The sequence below is a fragment of the Gymnoscopelus microlampas genome (assembly GCF_963454915.1).
Source record: "Gymnoscopelus microlampas genome assembly, chromosome: 16".
Classification (NCBI taxonomy): domain Eukaryota; kingdom Metazoa; phylum Chordata; class Actinopteri; order Myctophiformes; family Myctophidae; genus Gymnoscopelus; species Gymnoscopelus microlampas.
Window position 1 is genome coordinate 8,134,960 of NC_139953.1, and position 20,000 is coordinate 8,154,959.

The 20,000-nt window shown below is 42.7% G+C and overlaps 1 protein-coding gene across 1 annotated transcript in view; it reads left to right on the forward strand.

Annotated features, from left to right (window-relative positions):
• Positions 1 to 14,579: 14,579 nt before the first annotated feature.
• Positions 14,580 to 20,000, forward strand: part of tmem244 (transmembrane protein 244) — a gene marked incomplete at both ends in the record, with an annotated part of 7,576 nt that continues 2,155 nt past the window's right edge. The window contains 3 exons of the mRNA XM_084081735.1: positions 14,580 to 14,672; positions 17,826 to 17,911; positions 19,105 to 19,184. Coding sequence (XP_083937861.1) covers positions 14,580 to 14,672; positions 17,826 to 17,911; positions 19,105 to 19,184 — 259 coding nt within the window. The remainder of the gene's footprint in view (positions 14,673 to 17,825; positions 17,912 to 19,104; positions 19,185 to 20,000) is intronic.

Here is a 20,000-nt window from a genome sequence, read left to right on the forward strand (position 1 = left end):
CACAAATAATAACCCCTGCTGCTGCTGCTGCTGCTGCTACCAGTTGTTCCTGGAGACCATAGAACAGCTGGTTTCATACAGACAGACTGGTCTACACTTTAAGTCAACCAGGGCAGGAATTTCAGGGAGGCCACGAAGGCCATGGCCGTCGTTACCCCTCGGTTTGGCCTTGTGCCCCTCAAAAAAATGTCATGCCCTGAGGCCACAGTGGCCTTAATGGCCCAGCTGACTGTGCCACCTTCTCTTTCTTGTCAATATGTAGACACCAGTGTCTCTTTCTTTCCAGTGTCTTTTGTTGAGATTCTGAATTCTTAACTCCCCTGAGTCCCCATCTTTAAACCAATCCAGTGACTTTGATTAGTGCAGGGCTAAGCATGGATCAGATTGTAAATACCATAATGTTTTTGTTCACTGCAGATAGTCTACATATTAAATGTAATCCTTAACCATTAATTAAATTAATTATTTCAATGGACTAAAATCTTGTTTTATGTATGGCCTTCCTGCCCAGGCATTTGACCTTTGTGCTCTCAAAACACCAAAGGCTATTAAATTGGTCTTGCCACTGAAATGACAAAATTCCAGGCCTGCTGTCAACACTCAAACAAGTGTGTCAAACAAAACTAAAACTTAGTGTCACATCACAGGTGTAGAAATGTGGGTGAAATTATTTGTCGTACGCTCCGTCACTACTGTTTCAAGAAAGTTTGAGAGAGAGACAGAAAGAAAGAAACGGCTCAGATATCAATGTACAGTAGGTAGTGCATGAATTATTTTTACATAAGGTCCATGGTTGGGATTAGTCAGTGTAAATTGCAGTAGATGTAATAATAGATATACACTGTAGGTGTGTGCCTAAAAGAGTGGGATGAGGCAGTTGAATAGCAGCAGATGTAATATATGTGCATAGTAGTTTGAGAATTACTAAAAGACACTGTAAGAGACACTAAAAGAGGTCTTTCAGATTGCTTTTCGAGGGGTTAGTACTCTAGGAGAACACAGGAGTACACAGGTCAGTAAAGAGGGTTGGACGCGTATAGGGCCTTGAGGTACTTTTTGAGCCATGCTGTGTACAAAGCTGCAGCTTGATGTTTCTTCTACAGTAAACTTTAGTTTTATGCCTTCACCCTGCATGACTATGAGGAAGAATTGGCTCTATGCACAGCAGCCATATTGGACAGAAATTGGGCCCCTTCCTTGCTTCCTTCACAGGTGTTACCAATGACACTAATGAAGGCTCTGTTCCATTTAGTGTAGCACAGTGGTTCTCAGACCTTTTAATTTCAAGGACCCCCATAACTCTGAGAGTGTACAAAGGGAACCAAATGGACCCGGGAGGGTCCATTTGGTTCCATTTGTACACTCTCAGAGTTACACCCTCTCAAGGAACCATGAGGGTCCCTGGACCACACTTTGAGACCCACTAGTGTTTCTAGTGAGCCAACATGCACAATATCAGCACCCTGACTCTGTTTGACCAGAATGAAACAGAGCCTTCATTAGTATCATTCGTAACACCTGTGAAGGAAGTAAGAAGAGGCCCAATTTTTCTCCAAAATGGCTGCTGTGCATAGAGCCTATTGTGGTAAAAAATATGGTTGTTTATATCCAACCATCACTTCTAGTACTGTGCGTTGTTCATCTTTGTGCTTTATGATATCATACGATATTTTGCAGCTTGTAAGAGCCAAGATTTCCCGCTTCACAGGCCTGATAGCGATTGTTTTGGAACAGCCTGTCTTGTTATGGTTCAGCTTGTCCTTGCAGCAGCTAGAGTATGCTGTAACTATGATCTGATCCCTGTGGTCGTCGGCAGAACTTCGTTACCACCCAGATGAGGGTTATTGTACTTCTCCACATGATATCAATTGATGAGACCGATTGATCAAGAATTCCACGACAGTTACTATAATTTTCACTGTGGCAGAATATTGTCACTGTCATGCAGAAACCTATCTCCATATTTCATCTTTGTTTCATCATGTTTGTTTGTTTATTCCTCCCCATAAATGAATGCCCTTTTTTAAACTTCATCATACAGTGTTGCACAGAATCTACAAGCTTAGCACAATGCATAGCGTCACAATTATTTTCTTTTTTTAAGATTTAGAAAATGTACCAAATTGTGCCCGCCAAGTTGAAAGTGGTTAAGTCTGTGGGTTTTATTTAACCAATTAAAAGTATAAAAACGAGCCCGTGCCTATACATAATAACTATATTGACTCCATTGGAACACAGTTTCTTTTTTCCATTTTCTGAAAAGTAACGGTTTTGGTTTTGAATACACAAGGTTTCCACCCAACAGCGACAGAGTCTAACCACAGTGAATGAGAACAAACAGAGAAAGACCTTCACAATGTCCAGCCTCGGTGAACTCAGCCTTGCCACCGAGAAAAGACAGACACACATAAGGCTTGGCTGGTCAGACAGCCGGCTGTGTCCTCACTGCTCAAGGAGACAGAACTCCACTCCTTGAACATAATTTGACAAATGAAAAGATATTTGAACAGAATGCCGCCTCAAATTCACAAATATAACAAGAAACACAGACACATTTTGACTCTGCCCAGACAGACCCTTAATATGCTCTATGCACAGCACCCATATTGGGAATGAATTGGACCCCTTCCTTACTTCCTTTACAGGTGTTACCAATAATACTAATTATGTCTCTGTTCCATTTAGTGTGGCATAGTGGTTGTCTTATTTTCAAGGACCCCCATAACTCTGAGAGTTACACACCCACCATAAGGGGCCATTTGGGAACCAAAATGGAGTGTTTCTAGTGAGCCAACATGCACAATATCAGCACCCTGACCAGAATGGAACAGAGCCTTCATTAGTATCATAGGTAACACCTGTGAAGGAAGTAAGAAGAGGCCCAATGTCTTTCCAATATGGCTGCTGTGCATAGAGCATAGGTGAGAAAGATGAATGTACAAGGTTGGCAGCAAAGTATAGCATTAACATGCTTTTTTGTTTTTCTATTGTTTGTTATGATATGTTATATTTTTTGTTTCATCAGATACGTTATTAATGCTTTGGCAGTATTAAAATACTTGTGGAGAGAGAGAGAGAGAGAGAGAGAGAGAGAGAGAGAGAGAGAGAGAGAGAGAGTGGTGCTGTACTGGAAGTTTATCAGTGGTACCACGTATACAAAATGTGTTGATGCATTCTCTGCAAATCACTCTGGATAACAACAGTGTCTGTCAGCCGTACAACTATTTGTAAACTGTAATCAACAGGAGAGGAGAGACAGTCTTGTAAGAATGTTGTTGTCTTAAATTGGGGTCTAGGAACGATGGACAGATAAGGACTTGGTAATGACCCGTGGGTAATTTTAGGCTTGGGAAGGAGTAAGGAAATGGTTTAAATTAGTTTGTTTTCCTTTCTGATGTCTCACTGTTTATAGTCGGCTCATCTCTTGGGTCATTTTTTCAGTTTCTTTCTTTCTCTCTTTCTTACTTCCGTCCTTCTTTCTTCCATTCTCGGTTCTGTCTCTCTGCTCTGCTCTGTCTCTCCTCTTTAATTTGCTGCCTACAGCAGTGCATCTTGAACGCATCATGATGTACAACACTGTGTCTTTGCGTGAGTGTCTGCATCTGATGCACGACAGCTGTGACGAACGCACCCCCCTAAAGACACGCACACGCACGCACGCACACACGCACGCACGCACGCACGCACGCACGCACGCACGCACGCACACACACACACACACACAGGTTTGTATTACTATACTTGTGAGGACATCAACACTTTAGGACAGCCATGTTATGAATGCCATTTAAAAATAATAATACATTTTTAACCGTAAGTCTAAAGCCGAAAAACAGCAGATCTACAAGCCCACAACGCGTCGCGCTGCGACGTGTTGTGAGCTTATAGATATTTTTCGGTGCATGACTCTGGCGCGCAACTTAGTATAAATCATGTTTATATATAGTGTTTTTTGTGTCTTAGCATATTTTAACAGTGTATTTTGCATGATTTCCTGTACAGCACTTTGTAAACCCTGGTTGTGAAACGTGCTATATAAATAAAGTGGATTGGATTGGATTGGATTGGATGTTTAACTCTAATTCCAATCCCTAAACCTAACCTCTAAGACACCTAAATGTCTAATCCTGACCTGAATGTTTTTCTAATTGTAAACGTATCTCTAAAAAATGTTGTTTTTTTTTAACTATAAAACAACCATTTGTCTTATGAGGACCAGGAAAACAGTCCTCACAATTTATATTTCTTAAAATTCTACTATACTTGTTCCTCGCAAGTATAGTAATACACACACACACACACACACACACACACACACACACACACACACACACACACACACACACACACACACACACACACACACACACACACACACACACACACACACACACACACACACACACACACACACACACGCACACCACTACAACAGTAATCGTGTTGCCCCTGCCGGGTCACCATGCTGTTAAATCAGCTATGTCGTTATTAATTCTGAGTGGCTGTCATTCCTTCAATCTGTTGTACTTTCTCTCTGTTATGCACCCCTCTCTCTCTCTCTCTCTCTCTCTCTCTCTCTCTCTCTCTCTCTCTCTCTCTCTCTCTCTCTCTCTCTCTCTCTTCTCTCTCTCTCTCTCTCTCTCGCTCTCCCATTATCTGTACACTCTACTCAGCCTGAGTGCATCATGGTGCCGCAGGCCAGCTTTTGCCGTGACAAGCATGTGAAGTTACGTCCTTCCAATGATCCCAAATGAACATTGAATTGGTTTCAGAGGACGTCAAATTGAGTTTGAACGTGGGAGCCGCAGTCGTTTTCTCCGTGCCCTTGCGTGCCTCCGCTCTGTGTTGCTGTGTTTCAGAGTTCAAACGGTCGGTTTTACAGACTGCCTGTGGTTGAAAACAACGGCACTTGAACTGATTCAAGAGGGTGCTTGTGAGTCGGCTCACTCAGTGGGATGATTCAGGCTTTGTTGCACGATGGAATCACGTGCCGAAAATAGCCGATCACAACGCGTCACAGCGTGTCACGATGTGAGCTTGTTGACTCCGATATAGAATGGAGTATAATGTATTACTTACAGATCGGTGATTTTTCTATTAATGTGATACATTTTGCTCTAAAATATACTTTTTAAAACTGTTGCTTGTGTCTTAAGTCCATCCACATATAGGACGCAAATATTACACGGCGAAAAATCGACAAAAACGAGGCCGATGTTTTCGAGCTTCCGCGGTGCGAATAAAGGCATTGACGTCTGTCAAATGAGGCATCAACTATATGAATAGTTTCGATAAAATAATCGCCGGTGAGTATTTCACATTTTGGTTTAGTTGGCCATAGCTGCGAGGCATGTGAAAACAAGCGGTTGACATTCAACACATGAGCTATTGGTCACTCCCTCGACCATGATTATAATTACTTGTAGGGCTGGACTATATGACTTCAAATCAATATCAGGATTATTTCAAACTTTTGCCTCGAATACGATTAATGAACGATTATTTAAAAAATCATATATATAGCGAAAATAGCAAATCTACAAGCTTGTTATCGCGTCGTGATGAGCCCACATGGGCTAGCATCTGCTATTTTTGGCTAATGTTCCCCTCAGAATAAGGATGCTAGGGTTCAAGTGGTTGATGTAAAAAAAAAAGAATCGTCTCACACAAAGATTTGGCGGACCCCCTATAGTAGCTCTGAGGACCCCATAGGGGTCCCGGACCCCCTGTTGAAGACCCCTGCTCTATTAGTTATCCTGCAGCTATATGCCCTTTGCTGTCTGCTGTACTGCCTTCTTGACATCCAGATTTCATCCGTGGGATCAAACAATAAATCAATCTGTCTATCCTGCCAGGTTTGGACCCAGACCTAGAATCTGTGCCTCTGACTGACTGAAACATCTGCCAGTCTTTCCTGTCACATCAATGTCAAGAACAATGACAGATTGACTGGACGTCAACGTCGACTAGAAAACTGTGCGTGCGTGCGTGCGTGTGTGCGTGTGTGCTTGTGTGTGTGTGCGTGTGTGTGTGTGTGTGTGTGTGTGTGTGTGCGTGTGTGTGTGCGTGTGTGTGTGCGTGTGTGTGTGTGTGTGTGTGTGTGTGTGTGTGTGTGTGTGTGTGTGTGTGTGTGTGTGTGTGTGTGTGTGTGTGTGCGTGCGTGCATGTGGTGGGGGTGGTATGGCTTATCTCGTGGCAGCACAGTTAAAAAGTGCCTTTAAAATCCACCTAAACTGCTATGGAAATTCTATTGTGTGACTTAATTCTCTCCAAAACACTGCCATTTATATCATAGGTCCTGCTGACAAACTCATTAGCAACTATAACAATGGAGATGTCATTTTGTCACACATGCGCGTATACATACGTACTCGCATGCCCACACACCTGCTGTTAAGGGCTGATATGCTACAGTGAAAAGACAGCTGTTGACACCACGGCCACCGTGCTGTCAACTAAGAGTGCGTGCGTGTGTGTGTGTGTGTGTGTGTGTGTGTGTGTGTTACCAAAACTTGTATACTAGATCTACTAATTTAAGTAAGTTGCCACTTTTGTATTTAGTATACTAGTATACAGTATACTACTGGCCCACTATACTGTATGTAGTACTAAATGTACCAGATTTACTATTACATCTAGTACTAGATCTACTAGTCTTCCATATTTAGTATACCAGATCAAATCAACTGTTGCAGAACTTTCGCACAACGGGTGAAAGTGTCTTTGTGACCTGGTGTGTAGGAGGTGAAGCACACAATGATTAATCAAAATCAATGAAAGCACCCACCACACACAGCCCCACTTGCACAGTATGAAATCGCATATACTGTGCAATGTTGAGCGGAGTCCATACAGGGCTCTCACACTGCTCTCTTTTTTTGTTTTTGCTGAAAATAGCATATCTACAAGTCGCGAATGCAACGCGTCGTAAGCTTGAAGATCTGCTATTTTCTGCTGGGATTCAAGTGGTATCTTTTGATGTTTGAAGAAGGTCTTGGTGACCCGATAAAGTTATTATTTTGTACTGTACAAGTCAGGCAGTGTGCAAAATCAAATCAACTAAAAGCATCATTTTTCGGGGTTATTTAAGGTGTGTGTGTGGGGGGGGGGCTACATATGGTGGATAGAGAGCAAGAGAACTAGGCTCTCATCTATTTTGAGTTGATTGAATAGCGCGTCTGAGTATCCACGTTGTTAAGTGAACACACACACACACACACACACACACACACACACACACACACACACACACACACACACACACACACACACACACACACACCCTACTGCACTACAAAAGGACGGACACACAAACAAGTCTTTCTTCACTGAGAGAGACAGAGAAGAGAAGAGCAGAACAGAGAAGAGAAGTGAGGGATGGCAGGTTAGAGATACAGATGACAGGTTCACATCACAAAGGAAAGATGCAGACAGAGAAGAAACATTCTCAGAGCAAAAGCCAAAATGTGTTCTTAAAATATTTCCCACGTCTCCTTAAGGCTTTGGTGAGAGTTATCAGGACAATTAGGGTGTGAAGGAAGGAAGGAGATAAAACAGAGATAGTCATCAGTAGATGTCTGTCTCACACACACACACACACACACACACAGACACGCGTACACACACGTACATACACACACACACACACACACACACACACACACACACACACACACACACACACACACGTGTGCACACACACAGACACGCGCACACACACACACGCGTACATACACGCACACGCACGCGCACACACACGCACGCGCACACACACACACACACACACACACACACACACACACACACACACACACACACACACACACACACACACACACACACACACATGGAGAGGGAGAGAGAGAGAGGGGGAGGGGGAGAGAGAGAGAGAGAGAGAGAGAGAGAGAGAGAGAGAGAGAGAGAGAGAGAGAGAGAGAGAGAGAGAGAGAGAGAGAGAGAGAGAGAGAGAGAGAGAGAGAGAGAGAGAGAGAGAGAGAGAGAGAGACAGAGACAGAGACAGAGACAGAGACAGAGAGACAGAGAAGGGGGGGGGGGGGGGGTAAGTTGTGATGCTGATGCCTGCCCCTGCCCTCGCCCCGCCTCTCCAGCTCCCGGTCACCATGGTAACAATGATGCAGGTTGCCGTGGCAATATAAGCTGAGCTGTCCATCTGTATGCACAGACACAGACACATACTGCACACACACACACACACACACACACACACACACACACACACACACACACACACACACACACACACACACACACACACACACACACACACACACTCACACACACACACACACAGATGCATACACACGTAGGCTGTGACGCTACAGAGTTGTATTTGGAGTTTCTCGGGTAATTATGGACATGTTGGACTGTCGTCACCGTTCAGCAACATCTCCATCACTTCCTGCGGGGAGAAAACTATCTCTCTATGGAACACACATAAACACTTTGGCTTTGTCAACGAATCACTATGTTGATTCTGCAGTATGTACGAATTGATCCGCTTAAGCCCTATTTTCTGTATTCTTACATACAGCGGTGTTGCGATGGTGTCGCAATACACCCCTACTGTTCATTCAATCAACATGTACTGTGTGGACTATGTACCATTTTGTTTCCCTTCTCACACGTGATTAAAATGTAGAGTCTGGCCGTTGAACGTTACTGACTGGTAGACATTTCTGAGGAAAAATAAATCCCTGAAACCTACCCTCGCCCACTTTTCCCACATGATAGATTCCATTTTATTGGATAGATTTTCAGTTTCCTATTCTATAGCTACTATATTGACGATCCTTTGGTACAATGGGGATTTGTGTTAAATCTGATGGGCTTTTCTCCAGCTGTCTCTTGCAAATGTCAGAACAGGGTTCTCTGCTTTCCTGTATATCATCATCAGATATCCAACTCAGCGTTGTGCAGCCACACCCTCATCTCTGGTCCCAGTTGGAAGAGGCCATCCGAAGGTGTGTAATACACCTAGTCTATGAACAGGTGCGCCGATTTACAGTATGTCCGAGCAATTTTGATACCTTTTTTCTTTCTTTTTTTTTACTTTAATGCGGTTAATAGGCTCTATGCACAGCAGCCATATTGGAAAGAAATTGGGCCTCTTCTTACTTCCTTCACAGGTGTTACCAATGATACTAATGAAGGCTCTGTTCCATTCTGGTCAGGGTGCTGATATCGTGCATGTTGGCTCACTAGAAACACTCCATTTTGGTTCCCAAATGGCCCCTTATGGTGGGTGTGTAACTCTGAGAGTGTACAAATGGAACCAAATGGACCCTTACGGGGTCCTTGAAAATAAGACAACCACTATGCCACACTAAATGGAACAGAGCCTTAATTAGTATCATTGGTAACAGCTGTGAAGGAAGTAAGGAAGGGGCTCAGTTCATTCCCAATATGGCTGCTGTGCATAGAGCCTATTCGGTTTGGTACAAAAAATGTACTCCATGAAGTGCAGATGTCAGAGTTTTTTTTTCCGTTCTCTTTTTTGTGATGAGTTTGTGATGGGTGCTTGTCATTTCTCCTGGGTGCTTTAGCCCCGAAACACCCACAGTATCGGCGCCCTTGTCTATGAAGAAGGCCCCTATATGTACTTCTTCATATAATAGACGTTTTGAAGCAGCCGACCCCAGTCCATTGCCAGCATGGTAGATCATGGTATATGTCTTCTCCTTCGTCGCCATCGCCATCTCCCGGGTGCCGTATTTTAAGGATGGATACGCGTGGGCCCGGCCAACTCCTGCTTCCAGGATGTCGCCAGCCATGTGTTGTTGTGTTGCCTTATAGCTTATATTGTAGGGCCTGCTTGGGTGCAATGTTTTTGTTGTAATGTCATGCTGGATGTTCCAGTCATGCTTCTGGGCTTTGCTTGCTATAGTCCATGAGCCAGACAAGATTTCATTATCGAAAGAGTGGGCAAAACCATACCTATATTAAATTGTTTATAGGGTCAATATAAGTAAATAAATGTATGATAACCTTTCCACAGGACCAGCTTTTTCATATTTATCACACATTTTGTTATTTTCCCCATACGTACATGACAGGTGAAAAAATGACAACATTTTAAAAATAGTTATCACAATGAAACTTCCCCAGTTGATTACTTACATGAAGACAATGATTTATCGTATTACAAGTTTTCTGAAATTGTATATTTAAATATGCAAATTAGGAAAATATGCCCGAATTTGCATAACTTTCCAGAATCAACATTGGAACATTGGACAAAGCCAGAGTCAACATTCTTATTTCATTTTGTTAAGATGTTGGAGTCAAAGGTTTTTAACGAGGGAATATTCAATATCTGGCTCAATTTTGGGGCTCTGGCTCATGGACTAAATGCCCAATTTGCATATTTAAATATACAATTTCAGAAAACTTGTAATACGATAAATCATTGTCTTTATGTAAGTAATCAACTGGGGAAGTTTCATTATGATAACTTAAATGTTGTAATTTTTTCACCTGTCATGTACGTATGGGGAAAATAACAAAATGTGTGATAAATATGAAAAAGCTGCTCCTGTGGAAAGGTTATCATATTTATTTACTTATATTGACCCTATAAACAATTTAATATAGGTATGGTTTTGCCCACTCTTTCGATAATCATTGCTCAATTCTGGGGCTCTGGCTCATGGACTACTAGGGTGAGGGTGGCAGCCTCATATTGTCGGAGGACGGCCGGGGTAATTCCCACTATAGGACATAGGGGTGGGCTTCAGGCAGCCAGTTATGATCCGGAGGGCATTGTTAATGGCAGAATCAACCTTCTTACCATGGGCCTAAGGGCCGAAACGTCAATTAAATTGCTCCATATGGAGCCGGAGTGTGCGACTTTGAGGCTCCCCAGGTCGTACCAGCGAGGTGATGGATAAGTGAGACCCTTGATGTCACTTTGGCCTCACTTCTTCTAGGTGTTGTTTGTAGGACATTGTCTATCCAGGCGTACTTTGGGGCTTACTGTTCCTGTTTGTATTTCTACATTGCTTTGTTGTTGTTTTTTCATGTGAAGCACATTGTGTTTTAATTAAAAAAGATACTGGACTTGACTGGACTAACGAAGCCTTGGTTGACTTAAACCGAACCAACAGACCAATTCATTGCCTATGAGGGGGGATGGGCTAATCAGGAGCTGCCCTGTGTATTCATGAGACATATCTAATTCCTCTGGCCTCTCTACTGAAGTGGTTTTCAAACATTTTCATGTCAGGGACCTTGAAATTGCATAGGATCAGCCATGAGAGAAGATTTTTTTTCTTTTCAAAACTATAAGCTGTTGTAATTTCTAAATTCAAATATAAAACCTTTTTTTTAAATTAGCTGATCTACAAGCTCACAAAGGGTCACACGCGACGCATTGTGAGCTTGTAGATCGGTTATTTTCAAATAGCTGAAGAATAAAATAGTTGAATAAAGTGCTTAACTTGCTTCTCATTTTGATGGGGACCCTCTGGAACCCCCTCAAGGACCTCTGGGGGTCCCCGGTCCCCATTTTGAGAACCACTGCTCTACTGGTTCTACAACCAAGGCCCTTGGTCGATACTTATGCACTAATATGGCTATGCTACCATCTAGTGGCCAAATGATGTCAAACTAAAATGTATTTGACAATTATTTTAGTGTTTGGCTTTTCCCTTGAGATGAAAGTGAACAAATTAGTGCAAGTTGAGGAACTGAACTGTAGGCCTACAAAGTATTAACACTTCCGTGACTAAGCAATCAATGGGACCGATTTTGAGAATTGAAAGTGGCTTAACTTCTCTCAGGAAGCTCTGAGAAAGTTCCCCTTTCATGACTTTTCCTAAATATATGTTCCATCTCCGTTTTTTTTTTTTTTTTTAACTCATTATAAATATGAAATACATACCATGTATCCCATCCCAGCCGTTTTATTTCGGCTAAATTGATCGCTCTCCCCCTCTCTCCCCCTCCCTAGAGCACTTTACACCTCGAGACCAAGCCCCCAGAACCGCTGAGAAATCTTGAAGCCGCCACCGCAGTGGCCAAAGCTGGAACTGCAGGCGGGGAGAAATACATGCGCGAGCAAAACATACTGATATATATTTATATATATAGATATAAATATGTAAACATATTATACATAAATACATATGCATTTACATATACATAGGCATCTCCAGTGAATTTCATAAATATCTCGCGTTCAATCCTTGACACACGGGCTGCCGTAGAACGCAAAAAGGACACTACTGCGCATGCTCATAAATCTACGGTGTGTCCAAAAACCATAGAGGTATAATATAACTAGAGGGCGGATTGCCCCGCCCCCAGCTATCATTTCAATGAATGTGCACAGTGGCGTTTTGAAGCACCCGGAAGACTGCCGGAAGTAGAATTATTGGTTCGATTTTGACCACACGTAGAGTTATGAGCATGCGCACTAGTGTCATTTTTGCGTTCTACGGCAGCCCGTGTGTCAAGGATTGAACGCGAGATATTTATGAAATTCACTGGAGATGCCTATGTATATGTAAATGCATATGTATTTATGTATAATATGTTTACATATTTATATCTATATATATAAATATATATCAGTATGTTTTGCTCGCGCATGTATTTCTCCCCGCCTGCAGTTCCAGCTTTGGCCACTGGGGTGGCGGCTTCAAGATTTCTCAGCGGCTCTGGGGGCTTGCCAAAAACGACTCAATAATTCTACTTCCGGCAGGCTTCCGGGTGCTTCAAAACGCCAGTGAGCAAATTCATTGAAATGATAGCTGGGGGCGGGGCAATCCGCCCTCTAGTTATATTATACCTCTATGCTCGAGACCCCCCACAGAGCGGCCCGTAGACAGCAGACTCGCTGCTGCGCAACTATTCTATGTTGCCATGTCTGCTTATTATAAGCGACTTTGGGCGTCTTTCTATTATTATTATTATTATAATGATATATATAATTACATTATAATGGTAATACTTTTCTACTCCACTACAACTCAGAGGCAAATCTACACTTTTACTCCACTACAATTATTTGAAAACTTTAGTTAGGCTACTAGTTACTTTGCAGATATAAATATCTTTTCATACTTGTTTAGATTAGAGCTTCATGCATGTCCTTTTGTAGATAATTTTTATTAGGTAAATATTTATATAGAAAGGTCTAACCAGGGACTGGGGTTGCAAATTTGCCTCGGATATAAACCCCATTTACAATGCAATGGTTTCATGCCTCACTGTTTTCTTCGGGCACAATGCATGCAGTAACATTTTCATAGACCTGACTGCTTATTTTTCTCGCAAAATTTGGCAACCCTTTCACTGCAGTGTACAGAGTGTTTGCTACTGGATCGCGCTGTTTTAAAATGCTGTGCCAACATATGTGATCTACAAGCAGATGGCTCGTCAGGCAGCGATTGTTTTATGTTTTTAGATCAGATATTTAGCGCAGGAATGAGCACATTTGTGGAACATATAGCGATGTGTTCACTTGTTACGCTGACAAGGAGATGAGAGGGACAGGAGAGGAGACGCTTTCTCATCAGCGTGAACAGCTGATAGAATGAGAGCTTTACGCTCAGACAATAATGTGAATATTATATAATATAATATTGGTTTGTCAAGAGATATCCATGTGTTTTGCACAATGGAGATCACGTAATCTAACCCTAACCCTAACCCTGGAGTCACGTAATTAGACAGTGGCTTCAGTGGTTCATATGTTTAATGTGTGACGCTACAGATCGCGCTGTTTTATACGCTTTTTTTTAAATAAAGATTTTACATACAGAATCTGCAGTTACCATTACAAGTTAGCCTAATTTTATAATGTTTGTGCCTGCCTACAACAACAACATTATGTGGGCTCACTGACTGCGCAGAGTGCAATTGAGATGTTAATGGCTATTTAGAAGACAATGGAACCCCCCACTGTGTGGATGAGAAGGTGTCAGCTAGTCTGGAGCACAGAGGTGAGACAGTAACGAATAGGAGAGCTTGATTTCTTGTTCAAAATGACCGTTTTGCAGGCTGTGTGTTGGATAATGAAACCTCAGTCATGCCAGTGTTAAAGAATGTGATAAAAGCTTGGAAGGTAGGTAGAAATTAGCCTGGGACCAGACGAATCTGCGCCAGGCTAGGTAGAAATGGAGAAGGGAAGAAATTGATGGAGAAATATAGTCTGTAAAATTGGACGATAAAAAAAACTACATCCTTTCCTTGCCACCTTTCATAGTATTTCTGGTCTGAACAGAGACGGAATAGAACAAGTCTGTCAGAGTCAGATCGGTTCACCTGCATAGGCATATATTATCCCCTCTCTGGGATTTACTTGTTATAGTAGTAATCCCATTCCCACTAATCCTGGCCGTAGCCACACACACACACACACACACACACACACACACACACACACACACACACACACACACACACACACACACACACACACACACACACACACACACACACACACACACACACACACACACACACACACACACACACACACACACTCTCTGTTGTTCCATTCCATCTCTGTTCACACACACAGAAGGGCTACTCATGTATTGTTTTAGCAGCCATTCATGTTGTTGGACTACTGCTGCCGTTGTTTTGGATTCGCCCTCATAAAACGCCATGGGCCCCTCTCCCTCAAGACCGCTCCCAGTGACACCTGGGTAAGGACGTTGTGTGTAGAACGTAGAAGGCTATTGTAGAGTAGATATTTGATGTCCCGGACGGGACAGCTTACCCGTGGATCAGCCAGTGACTCTGAGAAGCTGAGAGAGATGTAATTACTTTGCAGTGGTGTAAAGTAACTAAGAATATTTACTCAAATACTGTGCCAAATTAGGTTCCAAATGAGGTTCCATTGTGTTTTAGACATTCACTACAGCTACGAAGCTTATGTTGTTGCAGCTCATTGTTATTATTAACCACATAAGCCTTTAACTCTTTTAGCGGCAATAGCCGATGGTCGAAATACAGTGCTAGTTTCTATATTTTGAAAATGACAAATATTTCTGAAAACAAGATTTCTGAATCTTTCCCATTTCACCTATAATGACATGCCCATGGCTTTCAACGCCAGTTGGAAGGTTAGCTAACTAAGGTGTTTCTTTACTGTAACTTTCTGAGGGCATTAACAACAGCTCAGCCTCTTTCCTGCTTTCAGACACACCCACTTCCTCATGGCTTTCTGGACAGCAGACATATTATCACTTCCTTCACAGGTGTTACCAATGATACTAATGAAGGCTCTGTTCCATTAAGTGTAGCACAGTGGTTTCCACGCCCCCCATAACTCTGAGAGTGTACAAATGGAACCAAATGGACCCTTACGGGTCCATTTGGTTCCATTTGTACACTCTCAGAGTTACACATCTGTAAGGGGCCATTTGGAAGCCCATGAGGGTCCCTGGACCCCAACTTTAGACCCACTGGTGTAGCAGAGTGTTTCCAGTGAGCCAACATGCACAACATCAGCACCCTGACTCTGTTTGACCAGAATGGAACAGAGCCTTCATTAGTATAATTGGTAACACCTGTGAATGTCTTCATAATATGGCTGCTGTGAATAGAGCCTGTTAGGTTCCATTGTGTTTTAGACATCTACTACAGACAAGAAGACACAGTTTCACAATACAGTACAAAAGTACTCTAATCAGATTACTATACATGTGGATTGTTACTGTTTTGACAATAAATTCAATTCAATTCAGTTCAATTCAATTCAATTATAGTGCCAAATCACAACACGGTTTCTCAAGACACTTTCCATATAGAGCAGCAGGGTGTTCACTCTCCATTCCGACATCTCACCACTCCGACTAGTGGCTTCCGCGTGCGGTTAGGGTTAGGGTTAGGGTTAGGTATAGGGTTCGTCAACGTCGGAAAGGCGACATGTCGGAAAGGAGAAATGCACCCGAGCAGCAGAGACCCAATGTTTACGTCCCTGAACAAGCATTTAGCGACAGTGGGACAGAGAGAGGGGGAGATGGAAAATAATAATGCAATACAGCGTGATAAGAATGGATATGCTATTGGCAACAACGACATTTCCTGATTCATGTGAGCTGAGCTTGAGAATGGGGGCCATCCACAGAAATTCAAATTCAATTCAAGCACTCTTTTCCTTTGCTCCCTGGCTACAAGTCGAAAGTAACTTTAAAGAGATGCATGCAGGAAGCGAGAGGGGAGGAGACAAGGGAGCGAGCTGGCAGGGGTAACTTTGGGACACAGCTCATACACAACAGCTGAGCATCCATCAAAACACAGAAAGATTTCTCCTCACTAATGGGGCAATGTCTCCTCACTAATGGGGCAATGATCTAACAACGGATGGCTTACATGTGTCAAACTGCCAGCGTCTCCTGTTAAAGGAGAATTTACGGCAAGTATTTTTAGGCAGGTTTTCCGCCACTAATGGGACAGGAGGCAACATCACAGCATTGATGCTTGTTGGCAGAAATAAATAAATAGATCATTTTGTGAGGATTTCTCTCACTTCTCACTTGCATAAGTGGATCATTAGTTGACATCCTGGGATGTATCGTGAAGTAAAAACAAAAGATTCTCTGAGATATTATTATTATTTTAAGTCAACAAGAGACTATTAATAGATTCAGTTAAAGTAATGAATTGCTGGTGAAGGCCTCATTTTTAGTTTTTTTTGATTGTCAAACATCTGAGACAACTGACATTCCATTGAATTATGCTGGTGTAGCAGAATAGCTGTCCTAGGACAAGCCCTCCAGTGGTGTCTCTCGATCCTCCATAAAACTGTCCAGTTCGCCAGTACTTTACACCCCTGCATCTTTCTTTAGTGAGTCCACGTAGGTACAGTAGGCGTCGGGCGCCCTCATGATCGTTGCCCGATTGCCCGTGTTTGCACCCATAGTGCAAGTTTGCTGGCTGGGAGCCCCCGGTATTAACGGCACTGACCAACCACGCTCATTCTCCTGGCCTTTATCTTCTCACTCACCCTTGATAGCCCCCTTTATAGATGCTATATCTAAGTCTAATATCTCTTTTGGTCAGGGCGTATTCCCCCTTTGGTACATCTTTGTTCCCTTGTGAGAGACCATGGGTTTTGAATCCAAGTGATCATATAGGGTACATAACAAAACAAATCCTGTGTGCTCTACACCTCAAAACTGATGTGTTGATGATTCTACTGTGTAAGCAGCCTAAGTGCCCTTGGGAACCATTGGTTCCCGAGCCATGTGGCCCATAGTTCAGGAGCCTATCTCCTGTTTCCGTTGTGTGAGTACCCCCTGGGGGTCATGACACTAGTACAGTGTCACATGAAGTACAAGCAAAGCACACCCCGGCGGCAGTGGCTCAGGGGTAGAGTGGCCGGTAGAGCGGCTGGATGGCAACCGCGAGGTTTACAGTTTGATCCCGGGCTCCCCCAGAGTTAATGTCGAAGTGCCCTTGAGCAAGACACTGAACCCTTAATTGCTCCCAATGAGCAGGCCTTGCATGGTTTCCTCCGCCATCGGTGTATGAATGTGTGTGTGAATGGGTGAATGTAATGCACAATCTATGTAAAGCGCTTTGGATAAAAGCGCTATATAAATGTACCATTTACCCTCTGGACATGACTCTGGTATGTTACATGATGTACAAGTATAAAGGTCATTACACACCGGCGATTATGCGAATATACGCAAAATTCTGACTCGTTCCGAATAAATAAAAGACGCTTTTTCGCTCTGTGGAAGCTTGCATTGACTTTATAAGGTTTTTTAAAAAAACACATTATTCGCTGGACTCACCCAAATGTTTGTCGTCTCCTTCATATCCTGTCCTCTCCTCTCTCCTCACAGGTCGTCCTGCAGAACCTCTTGATGTGCATGGTGGTCTTCTACTCTCTGTACTACATTGTGGTCAGTCTCTGCATTGGAGTGCTCCGGTACAGTATAATATTATGCATGCATACATGCACGTACACCGAACCACGCACAAATGCACAGGCGTAATGGTGTGAACTTTGGTATGCCTAAAAGCTGCAATTCGTATGCTTTATGTCCTACCCGGGAATCGAACCCCAGTGGGAGACAGACCAAAACATCTACCACTCATTCATGAGCCAATCCCCGCTTGCCCAAGGGAGATATTGTGCTTATTGTCAACCCGTTAGGTGTCCTGCAGACACCAGGGGGTGAACGTCTCAATGTTAGAGTAAGGAGACCACCTCCAACCACTGCAGGTGTAGTTATAAAGTATTAACATACTCTACCATACAGATTGGTTAAAACATTTTATTAATTAAAATAAGTTACGGATTGCAGTGTTAATATATTGAAACCTCCTAACATTTTACACTGTGGTGGAAATCTGTGTACCCAGTATGTGTGTCTCTGTCCCACAGAGATTTGATATTACCTCTTGTGAAAGGGTCTCATTGTAAAAGGCTCTCATTTAGGGCTGAAACTATCTTGTTGATTTATCTAGCTTGTTTTCTTAGCGATTATTCTATTGATTACTTTTGCGATTAATCGAATAATTGAGAAGATTTGTATACTTTATTTTCTTCTTTATATTAACAAATTGATGTGCAAACATTTTGAATCCATTTTTTTATAATCTAGTAAATCAATTAGCCTGATTAACCACTTAAAGTTACTTTGTTGTACTGTACAAGTGCGTTGCGCAGAAATACGGAAATTACCAGATCTACGAGCACAAAACATGTCACAATGCAATTGTGGGCTTGTAGATCTGCTATTTTGTTTTTGTTTTTTATTTTTTGCTCCTATCAATCAGCCACCGATTTAAATCGGACGATTTTCACTTCAAATGACTCTTCCCCTTACGCACAAGATCGGTATCGGCCGATCGTGAGAGGAAAAAAACTGTGATCGGGATCGGACCCCAAAAAATCGGAGCAGCCCTATACTTTACTCCAAAAACCTAAAATCAACAATTTGTTAGAAATGAACAACATTAATCCCAAGTCTCTGCAGGTACTCATGGATGATGGTTTTGTTTGTTTGTGTCTCTGTGTGTGTGTGTGTGTGTGTGTGTGTGTGTGTGTGTGTGTGTGTGTGTGTGTGTGTGTGTGTGTGTGTGTGTGTGTGTGTGTGTGTGTGTGTGTCTATACAGAGTGCACGAGGTTGACAGCTTACTAGTGGCTCCATTTGACTACACAACACAGCCGTCATGGCAGAACCCCAAGTACCTGGGTGAGTTGGGCCTTCTGATTGGTCGCTTGGTCCGGTCATTTTAAACCCTTTTAATTTCGAGCAAAAGTAACCCCCCAGTTTGATATGAATCAGACCACCATTTGATATGATCTCTGGGACCGCAATCTTACACTGTATAAATGAATTAACTCTGAGAGTGTGCAAATGGAACCAAATGGACCCGAAAGGGTCCATTTGGTCCCGTTTGCACCCTCTCTGAGTTACAGACCCGTAAGGGTCTATTTGGTTCCTAACTATCAGTCATTTAACCACAGTAGTGACCCCCTGGATCCCCTCTCAAGACCCCTGGGGGTCCGCGGACCCTACGTTGAAAACCAGTGCCGTAGCTTGTTGACCTGTCTTGCCTGTCTATTTAGACATGTAATGAACTGGGAATGAATTGCACACCAGCACAGCCTGGTGTGTTTTACCAAAAAATCTCTCCCATCGTGGTCTGCTTGGCAGACAGACAGGGAGAGAGACAGATGGTTTGGATGACAGATGTCTGCTTAGTAGATGATCATTGATAGATGAATGTTTAAAACATCAGTGGACCGTGTGGGACAGGGTTTATTCTATACTCGAATGTGCATGTATGCATGTGTTGCTTGTATCAGAATCAGAGAATCAGAATCAGCTTTATTTGTCACATCAATAGGTTTATATACATCAATAGAACCAAAAAATTATATGATGAAATGATGTCCTTCTCGGGAGAAAAAAAACAAAAGAATGATGTGATTAAATGATATGATATGATGAAACGATGTTCTTCCCCTGTCTAACGTGCTGAAAATGCTAAATAAACACAAAGGT